The sequence below is a fragment of the Lutra lutra genome, chromosome 4, assembly GCF_902655055.1.
Source record: "Lutra lutra chromosome 4, mLutLut1.2, whole genome shotgun sequence".
Taxonomy (NCBI): Eukaryota; Metazoa; Chordata; class Mammalia; order Carnivora; family Mustelidae; genus Lutra; species Lutra lutra.
The window spans coordinates 178,650,067-178,660,296 of record NC_062281.1 but is presented as its reverse complement, the minus strand read 5'-3'; the positions used below and the strand labels follow the sequence as shown (position 1 = coordinate 178,660,296).

The 10,230-nt window shown below is 48.9% G+C and overlaps 1 protein-coding gene across 1 annotated transcript; it reads right to left on the bottom strand.

Moving 5' to 3' along the window:
* Nucleotides 1–2,142: 2,142 nt before the first annotated feature.
* Nucleotides 2,143–8,090, bottom strand: STMN1 (stathmin 1). Its single transcript, XM_047727900.1, has 5 exons — nt 7,978–8,090; nt 6,224–6,296; nt 5,565–5,737; nt 3,174–3,365; nt 2,143–2,656 (listed from the first exon to the last, which is right to left on the bottom strand). The coding sequence occupies exons 2-5, from the start codon at nt 6,234–6,236 to the stop codon at nt 2,585–2,587; spliced, it is 450 nt and encodes a 149-aa protein (XP_047583856.1). The 5' UTR covers nt 6,237–6,296; nt 7,978–8,090; the 3' UTR covers nt 2,143–2,584.
* Nucleotides 8,091–10,230: the final 2,140 nt, after the last annotated feature.

The window sequence follows — 10,230 nt, the reverse complement described above, 5'->3', positions numbered from 1 at the left end:
AGTACTCTCGGCTAAGTGTTCTACAACTCTCGTTCCCTTCCCTGTCAGCACGTGCTGCACCGGGCCCCCATTTTCATCCCCAGTGGACAGCCCAGTGTGTAACACACTGCAGGTGCTTGGGATACATCCCTCGAATCTCTTTCCCACCAAGGCCAGTCAATCACCACATCTAAGTATAGGAGTCTCAGGAGGAAGGGACAGATCTCATTTTCCACTCAAGCCAGAAGGAACGGAGCGGGCTCCTTGACGACAGCCCCCAGGCTGAAGTCAGACCTCCTGGCCTTGCCAGGCTAGCTGTGCCTGAAGGGCTGTCGGGGGAGGCTGCCCCGCCCCCATCCCCCATGAGACATGCGCACTAGAGGCCAGACAGAAAACACCAAGGCTGGGGAAGCACATGCACTCCCCGGAAGTCACGGGTGCCCACTATTCCTTTCCTCCAAGTTATATGCCAAGAGTAAAAACAATTTAACTAACCTAGTTCAACCTTCTCCTTTTTGTCCAGGAGAAAATGGAGGCCCAGAACTAAGTGCCTCTCCAAAGATCAGAGGTAAAACAGCAAGCCAGGGTTTCTGACGTCATGGGGAAGCTGTATCCGCCATTCAGTTCCCTGTGACCCATCACTGTCACGAGGTGGGAACCCAAGACCCCTGTGATGGTAAGTCAGAGCCAGCATGGGGTTGGGGGGAACCCACTGGGGTATCCTCCCCTCAGGCCACCTTGACTCTTCTTGCTCTTCCCTGAGTTCTGTTCCTTTCCCTACAGATCCTATATGAACAAGTCTACAGCCATCTCTAGGACACCCAGTAACGTTACCACAAGTTTCTATCTTCCCACGGTCTTCATACCCCAGCTGCTCGAAACTGGCATCTAAAAGACCCCTGTGGGCATCAGGTCACCTGTGCGAGCCTCCAACACTTGCGATGTGCCAGAGGCTGGGAATGAATGACACTGAGCTCCTGCACAAAAGTCTCACTTTGTCCTTTCTTGTCTGAACTAGCATTCGGCTAAACTACACTTGATCTTGTTCTTGTTTGCCCTGCGTGGCTAGACTCTGACATTCAGCTTTTTCCTATAACTACGATTGATCATCTCGGTTGAAGTAAATGTGGAAGTCAATTCAAGGCACACAAAAAGCCGTGAGATCCTTTCCAACCTTAGAGGATAAACTTAGCTCACTCACTAGCCCCTGGTAATAGCTGTCATTTAGATGCGTGCTAGATACTAAAGCAGGGTTCTAACCGTGCCTTCTAAACACACACACACACACACACACACACACACACTTTAATCCTAACAACATAGGAGTAAGAGTGAGATGGTAAAACCCAAACCAAAGACAAAGCCGGAACTGAGGCAGTCCGTGCCCAGCACCCAGTAGACCCTCCCCCGGCGTTGTCACCCGGCATGCTTTCTCACTGAGGTGCACAGCTTCCAAGAGCTTTTACGCAGATGTCTGAGAAGGAAATAATCATATGCAATTAAGGCTATTTCCCAAATAGCCTAGGAAAGCTGCCAAAGGCTTTCCCTGAATTGAAAGGCAATGCTCTGACAATGGTGAATATTATAACCTCTGGATACAAGATGGAGGAGACGCCAACCCAAACCACCCAAATCACAGGCTACTCTGGAAAAGAAGGTTCCTTTTAACCGCTGCACCAAAGGTTACTGCATGGGCCCAGAGAATGATAGCAAATATTCCAATTTTGGAGTCCTGGCTTCTATGGCAGGAAAGTATGACAGGTCACATCCTACCCTGACCTGTACCAGGAAGCCAGGGAGATGTCCAATACCTCTAACCAGGATCTCGAGACTTCCCCTAAACCCTTCCCCAGAAACCCCGTGTGCCTTGAATCTGCCTTTTTAATGGGGACACGGGAACAAAAATAAGCTTGTTTGCAAATAAACATCTGAAAGACTATCGTAGCAGCTGATCTGGGCCGAGGCATCAAAACAAAGTGACGATTGTGGGAGAAGACAATGCAAAGGACTCGGGAGCGAGAAACTCCAGGGCAGAGAACTTGCAGCGACTCGTGCGCTGGGTTATTTCTGGAGGCCGAAGGCCCCATCTGGAACGAACAGAAGCTAGGAGGGTCTCTGTCACTTCACAGTTTATTACCTGTACAGAAAGAAGTCACTGCCACCAACAGCACTGTGCAGTTTTATTAACCATTCAAGTACAGTAGCATCTGGTAAGATTGGGACAGAATTGGGATTTAAAAGTGAACAGATATTCAGCATCTAACAATTTGAAAGAAGCCACTACATACTCTTTTCACGAACATGTTTTCACAGAGCCAATACAGTACTAGCCGTTAACCCAGTACGCCAGGTGCACTGAAGTAGAAAAGATGCAACGAGAAAAAGTAGCTACATTAGAAAGACTTCAACACTTTAGAAAAAGAGTACAACACTTTCCGTTTCTCCCCTTTAGGCCCGAAAACAACATCATACAATCTGGATCTACCTATACAGTCCTACATCAGCTTCTAGATTTGTCAGGAGGGCAAAAATAAAATGACACTGGCCAGTACAGTCTTTGGATATTTGGGAAGGGGAAGGGGAGAAAGTCAGTTCTCAGAACAAATTAGTCAGCGTCAGTTTCATCAGCAGGGTCTTTGGATTCCTTGTTCTTCCGCACTTCCTCAATGTGCTTGTCCTGGAAAGAAACAGCATTCGTAGGTCAGTCAAATCACAAAGCCTGGCGAGCCGTGCACCCTGCAACAGGCCCGATGGCGGCATCTGGGCGTATATCATTTATTAGTGGGAAGCACACAGGGTTCTAAAACATTATCTTCAAACTTCCCTGGGTCACCCATGGACTCTGATGACTGAGCCTCCTCGGCTCTTTCAAAGAATATAGAATTTTTCTGGAAATCACTGAATACCCCACCTTATTCTGTTTTCAAGATTTTATTTTTTACGTAATCTCGGCACCCGACGTGGGGCTCGAACTCACAACCCCAAGATCAAGAGTCGAGCGCTCTGCTGACGGAGCCTGCCAGGTGCCTCCATTCCATCTTATTTTAAAATAAGATACCTCTCGTTTAATGTGTTGAGCCCCGAAACTGGGGACAGAGACACCCAACGCCTCAGTCAAGGCCATTAGTTCGAGCTACCTCACGGGTGGAGACTTCAAGCTCTCAACCCTCTCAAAGCAAAGCTGGGCCACCGACCTTCTCCCGCAAGCGCTCCAGTTTGGCGGCCATCTGGGCCTCTCGGTTCTCTTTGTTGGCCTCCATTTTGTGGGTCAGCTTTTCTTCCGCCATCTTACTGAAGTTGTTGTTCTCCTCTATGGCTTTCTGAAGCACCTCTTTCTCGTGCTCCCGCTTCTCAGCCAGCTGCTTCAAGACCTCGGCTTCATGGGACTGAAAAATGTTTAACAGGCTAGACCCTCTGAAGTTTATTGAGCATTACATTTTTGACCAAAAAAAAAAAAAAACCCTGTTATTAACTGGGAGGACTGAAAAGAGGCAGAAATTAAGATCTCCTTAAATATAACCTAAGCCAGGGCCTGAATCGTCTGTTATCAAAATACTGTGAAAATCACCTTCTTTTCTAGTGTTCGCATTTACTTTGGACAACTGCCCAGGTTTGTCCAGAGTATTGCCCCACTGCTTTCTAAGGGAATCCCTGTAAGATTTACTGCTTAATGGTAACGAGCAGTTACCATTAAGCATGCACACGGAGGAATGGAGCTATACTGTCAAGAACTCGTTACTGACCTTCAACGTCCACCTGAAGAAAGTTCGATTATAAAAAATGTGAGCATATCGATAAAAAGAAAAAACGTGAATGATAGGGAATTTAAGACTAAGCCAAGGGGATTACTATTGAGCCAAGGGGATTTCAGTGTCATAGAAAAGTTTCATCGCTTCTCTCTCTGGAAGCTGCAGTCACTTCCAGGCCACTGGAGTGGTTACCACAGTTCGCCGTCTTCAACAGAACCAACACGCAAGAGTGTGTTACCACACAGATTCTGACATGCCTGGAAGCATCACTGAGGCAGGAAAACTACAGAGCACCTGCCACTGGTTCTGTTCACTCTCTTCTGCAGTATCCCAGTCCCAAGTTCCACCATATAAAGCACAGGTTAGTGACTACAGGGCCAGGGTGGATTCCTTAAAAATTTCTCTGTCCAGCCATTCGCTGCATTTCCTCGAAAACTCAAAAGTCCACAAAGCTCCGTCATCCCCCATAAGAGTTCAATCGGTGCAGAAAAGCAGGTAGCAGACAAAGCTCCCTTGCAAACTCTGCCGCCCTTCCTGGTGAAATGAATGGCGATGCCAACAGCGGCTCTGCGCAAATACGCACGTGGCACTGAAACATACATGGCACATGTTACAGCAGTGTGTGGTCAGATGTGTCAGACTTTACATTGCACTAACTGTGTTGGTCAGGGGCAGGTTACTACCTCACCTTCTTGTGCCTACTTTCCTTCATTTTATTTTATTAAAAACTTTTTTTTTTATTTAAACTCTATACCCAGCATGGGACTTGAACTCACAACCCCAAGATCCAAAAGCCACTTGTGCTATTGACTGAGCCAGCCAGGCGCCCCTCCCTAATTTTAAAATTAAACCCACTCACCTTAATCAGGGTTATTGGAAGGGAATAAATGAGAATTTATATAAAGCTCTTCATGAAAATAATACTGAATGGAAGGAAATGCACCAAAATGTTAACAATGGTTATTTCTGGGAAGGAGGATAATGAATACTTTTAATTTCCTATGTATAAACTTCTGATTCCCAATTTTTGTACAATAAGCATATTAGCATTTGTTGATCTTTCTGATTTGGGTTGTTCTTTTTTTTTAAGTAGGCTCCACACTCAGTGGTAACATGGGGTTTGAACTCAAGACCCTGAGATCAAGACTTGAGCTGAGATCAAGAGTCAGACGCTTAACCAACTGAGCCACCCAAGGCACCCCCCCTTTTCTGATTTGTTTTTAAAAATGGGTATTTTATAGAATTGCTCAGATAAGAGACAAGCTGCCTCACTATCATGCCAGTTGAGCAACACAATCACATTACCAGCAATTTAAAATGTTTTTATTGTACAGCTCTCGGAAAAAAAACAAACCACGCAGGCACACACACAAACCAAACCAAACGCGGGGGGGGGGGGGGGGGGGGGGGGGCGGGCAGAGGGGAGGGAAAGAAAAAACCAATCATCCACCAACAAATCTATTTTTCAAAGAGAAAGCAAGAGAAGCCGGAACTTTGGTTTCAGACAGACCTAAGTTTGAATTCTGGCTCCAATGCTCATAGATATAGGACTTGGGAAAATGACATTTCCGAGACCATTTTCTCATCTCAGGATCTCAGACATCTACCCTTTTAGGGTCATTGAGTTAAAGGAGAAAAACAAAGTAAAGGACTTGGTACATAATAGGGAGCTCAGTAAAAGATGCCTGGCATTTTCTCCTAGCTACTGGCATATGTAATCGTCACAATTATAATCCCATCTAGCTCCAATTCTGTTTTCCTCCTCTTATGGAAATAAAACTGATTTGCCACATTACATAAATAAATATCCTGTTTTCTGTGAATTGTGATGTTTACCTTGCGTCTTTCTTCTGCAGCTTCTAATTTCTTCTGAATTTCCTCCAGGGAAAGATCCTTCTTCTTTGGAGGGGAAAGGGGGAATTCTGGGACGGATTCTTTTGATCGAGGGCTGAGAATCAGCTCAAAAGCCTGGCCTGAAGCACGCTTCTCCAGTTCTTTCACCTGGATATCTGGATTTGATCATATTCATAATGTATTCAGAAAAATGGGGTTTTCCTATTCTACTAAACTATCCTGTAATTTCCTATAAACCAAATCAATTTAATGAATAGAACTCAGGCTGATGAAGAAGCTGTTTGCAGGCAAGAGATTATCTAAATACTGCCTCCCATAAAACCAAAGCTCGATATTTTTGGATTAAAAAATACCATTCTGAGATACGTGTCTGACAATCACTTTCATAAACAAAAGGAAGACTTGTGCAAAACTCCACAATTTTGCTCTAGACCAAGCCAAATCATTATATAATGAAACAATTAGGAGCTCTTCAGTACATTCAAGTGATAATTTTTCTTCTTTATTCTCTGATTTATATAATGGGTTTTTTGATAAGACCAAAATACAACTGCTCAATTAATGGCTTAAGACCTGAATCCATCTCCTATTATAAAATCCTAAACCCATCACAATTCAGCTTTTCCAAATAGATTACCTACCAGAAGAAGCCATGGTGAACAGAAGACAAGAGACTGGCAGTGTATTCTACACAATCCACTGGCAAGGAAAACCCTGAAAAGGATTTTCAAAAGCATGCGATCAATTTCTTTGCATTTCTAGGTCATTGATCCAAAGGAACCTCAAATCACATCCATTAAATCAGTGTCAGAAAAATCACTACCATGGAATTAAGTAAGACATCATTACCTAGAAAATCATAAAAATCTAGAAAATACCGAAACAATGGTAAATTTGAACTGAATAGAACATTGGTTACAGAAAATCGAATCAACTGAGCTTGCCTGCTCAAAAAATATCTTGGATTTTAAAAATTAGACGACGTTAAGTCACAACATTTTTTTTTTTTTTGCCCTAAAACTCCTAAAAATTTCCCCTCCCAAACGGCGAAGTGATCTTCCAGATTCAACTCAACAGTGAGACCGGAGCCATCTTAATACTGCCTACAACTCATTGTGCAAATGAAATGCCCACCCCTGCTTTGTCTGCGTCTGCCATGGTGGAAAACAAAACGCCCAAGCTAATATTAACCAGTATGTTGAACTCCTATTGTTCTAGGGGCTTAAGCTCCTTATTCAACAGCGAGCAAAATTAATCAGTTTTATGAACCTCCAGGTTATAGGTTATAATATTTGCTGCCTTTTATCATGAAAAATTCTACATCCCTCCTTGATTTTGTTTAAGGTCATTATCTTTGTACACCCCAGGCCAGTAAGAAAACCTAAGACTGAAGGTTCCAACAGCTGGAAATTAAAACCCTAAGCCGCGAAACCGTCTCACCCCGGCAGAGCATGAGAAGCAGCACCGGACCCAGGATGGGCGTGGCCCCGGTCCAAGCGAAGAAAAGCGGGTGGCCGCCCCCGGCCAATCAGAGCACGCCCTGCGCTCCGGCCCCTGGCCCCGCCCCCTTCCTCCCCGCGCCTTTTCGAATCTCCCCGAACTCACAACACCCCTGAGCCCGCGCGCGTGGGAAGGGGAGGGATAGGCGGGGCTAACGGTCCTATCTGGGTAACTCCGCCCTTCCCGGGTTCCCCGCACGCCGACGCCCCCCCAACTCCCGCCAAAAACATCTCGAGGCCCCCCCGAACCCCCGCAGCAGCTCGGCGTGTGGGGCAGGCCCGGGGAACCGGCCGTGGGGTAGCTCAGGCATCGGCCCGCCACTTCCTCCCTTCACGCCCACCCACCCCGCCTCCACCCTAGCTGTCCGCGGCCCCCCCCCCCCCCGCCGCGAGGACAGGATGGCTCTCGTGGGGTGTCAGCCTCGGGCTCGGTCCTAGTCACTGGGCGAAGGCGACAGAGGGGAAGGGGAGCGTCCCTAGCCGCCCGCAGTCCGACACTAAGGCCGCTGCCCTGGGGAGGCGCCGCCCCGCCCCTTTAGACAATGGGGACCCCAGCGGGGCTGAGCCTGCGAGGGAAAGGAGGGAGGCAAACGAGGGCCCACGCCCCTTATTGTCTCCACGACGGCACCCCGGGCTAACGCCCGGGGCTTGCCCAGCTGGCCGCGCCCCCTCCCCACGGGAGCCGCGCCCCCAGGGAGCCGGGACAAAGCCTAGGCTCCGCCCGAGCCACACACAAAGCGGAACGACCCCCGCCCGCCAGTCCCACTTAGGGCCCGCGGCCACGCCCGCCGCCCTCCGGTAGGGGGCCGCTACCACGGCCCGGCCCCTCCCGCCCGCCGCATCCCTCTCGCTGGTCCCCAGCCTCCAGCCGCCTCCTCCCTGAGCCCCGCACCCACCTGCTCGGTCCGAGCCGCCTGGCCACACTCTGAGCACCAACAGACTCGGGCGCGCACAAAAGCGCCAAACAGCGGCACGTGACCTCCCTGCCAAGCTCTCCATTGGCTGAAACCCGCGGCACGTGCCGCCCCCTCCCCCACAGCCCAGGTGCCCCGCCCCTCGGGACCCCCGAGCACCTCGGGAAGTGTAGTCCAGCCTGGCGGGGTAGGGGGACAATGCGAGGGATGGGGGGCATTTGGGGGTCTACCCAGATGTGAGCAGGGGGCCGGGAGGGTTGTCTGACCGCGGAAGAGGGCTATACTGTGGCCCCTAGCCTGGGTCTGAACCAGCTCTCGCATCTCTAAGAACAGGGCGGGGCGGGGCCGGCCGGGGCGGGGTCCCTCCCTACCTCTCAAAGGGTGGCCCCCTGGACTCCTCCTCCGTTGAGCCACGTGCCCCGCATCGCCCCAAGGGCAACACTCGGACAGCGCAGTGTCCGGACATTGCCTCACCCGTTGCTTCCACCTAAGACGTCCAAGCCCTCGTTACAGGACAATACCACTCTTTGCCCCTGTAAGGCCCCCCTGCAACCCGGCGCCCTACCTCGCCCCACGCCCGCGTGCAATCTGCATTGTGACATCATCGTCATTCCTTACCCACTCAGCCCTAACAGGTCACGGGCGTGGCCCTTCCCCACGGTGCGCGTTTTTGCTACCATACTCCGGGACCGGAGCTGGTGACCAGAGAACTGTGGGGGAAAAGTGTTGAGGCTCTGGAATTTGATCTCCTTTGGTCCAACAGTTACTCGGCTTAAATGCAGACTCCATCTGTTCTGCCTAGCCTTTTGCCTGATGATAGGGAAGGAAGAGCAACAGCAGTTCCAGACAACCCAGACTGCGGTGAAGTGTTGCTTTTGTTCTTGGAGCACGTGCTCTCCAGTGCAGTGCTGGCCCCTTTTAAAGAATCAAAACAAAAGGGAGAACCACAAGGTCACGGTTCCTCCTGGCCTGGTTTGAGGAGAAGCACATCAGAGGCACAAAGGAAATTGGTCTAACCTGAGAGATCTTAGAATGCCTGGCCTCCTTACCACAGAAAGGCCAGAAGAGAAATAAACTGAACATGGTTTCCAGATCTCTCTTCCCATTCCCCAGACCAAGGCTGTGTCTCCGGTCTTCCAGTGGTAGGTGATCACTACACCAGTGCACCTGCTCTGAGATCCTGCCTGGGTGGAAGGACACCTTCATTTTATTTACCAATGGGTCCAGTCTTCCCATACCAAGAAACAAATATGACTAACTCTGCAGAAACAACAGTCCTGATTGTGAAAGACTCTCCATGTCCAGCCAGTCACTGGGGATGTGCTAGAGATAAACACAATTACTGGGTGCCTGAGACAAGGAAAACTGGATCATAGAGGCAGCAGACACACCACACAAAGCAAACAATTAGCAATTCGCTGTTGCCTGAAATATGCTTGTTGTGGCATTTTCTCCAACAATTGCCCTTGTGTGGGGTCAGCCTCTCCCCCGCCCCCAAAGGAAGTGGTTTTCCCTTAGCATGTGAGCAAGACCAGGAATAATTCAGATTCTGAGCCCTGAAAGCTTTCTTCCTCTGAGACCGAACCTAGCCACAAAATGCCAGGTGTTTCCATCTGTCAGTTTTCTGAGCAAAATCTCAGAAATCGTTAGAAAGGCTGGAGAAAGGTGGGGATGAGAGCTCACCGGAAAGTGACAGATTGGCAGGCAACACAAACCAGCACCACACCGGAACCCAAGGCCAAGACAGTCTATTATCCCCGAACCAGCCTTTATCTTGAAGTCTTTGTACTTGAACTGGAGGTTTGCAGAGGAAGGTCCCACCCACTGGATGCGTATTTCTTTTAAATACAAGAAATTGCCCTGCAAAAATCTTAACGTTTCTGACTATTCATGTTGTGACAGGAAAAAAAAATAAATCTTTCAAAACACTGATTATTTCAAAGCACTTACACCGCTTCCCCCCACCTTTCCTTTTTCCCTAGAGCAGATGTCTATTTCCATGGAAACCACAGCTAGGAACGAAGATGTTAGAACTCATGGAGATTTTTAATCTTTTGTAACGATGCTACTTAGCTGGTGGGTTTGTTGTTAGGCGCCTAGTCCTGCTACGAGGATTTCCTGAGCTGCTCACTGCCGCTGGAGGCATGAGGGGGGCGGGGGTAAGACTGCCCCTTTACCAATCCTTTGCATAAAAAGGTGCGTGCGTGGTGAGGTGATCCCTGTTTCCTAGGCAGG

What these genes read in the sequence shown, in the direction of transcription:
- STMN1 (XM_047727900.1), bottom strand. An exon ending in CTGCAGAAGAAAGACGCAAG is followed by an intron (nt 3,366 to 5,564) that starts GTAAACATCACA and finishes AACATTTTTCAG; the next exon opens with TCCCATGAAGCCGAGGTCTT. An exon ending in TGGAGCGCTTGCGGGAGAAG is followed by an intron (nt 2,657 to 3,173) that starts GTCGGTGGCCCA and finishes GTTTCTTTCCAG; the next exon opens with GACAAGCACATTGAGGAAGT.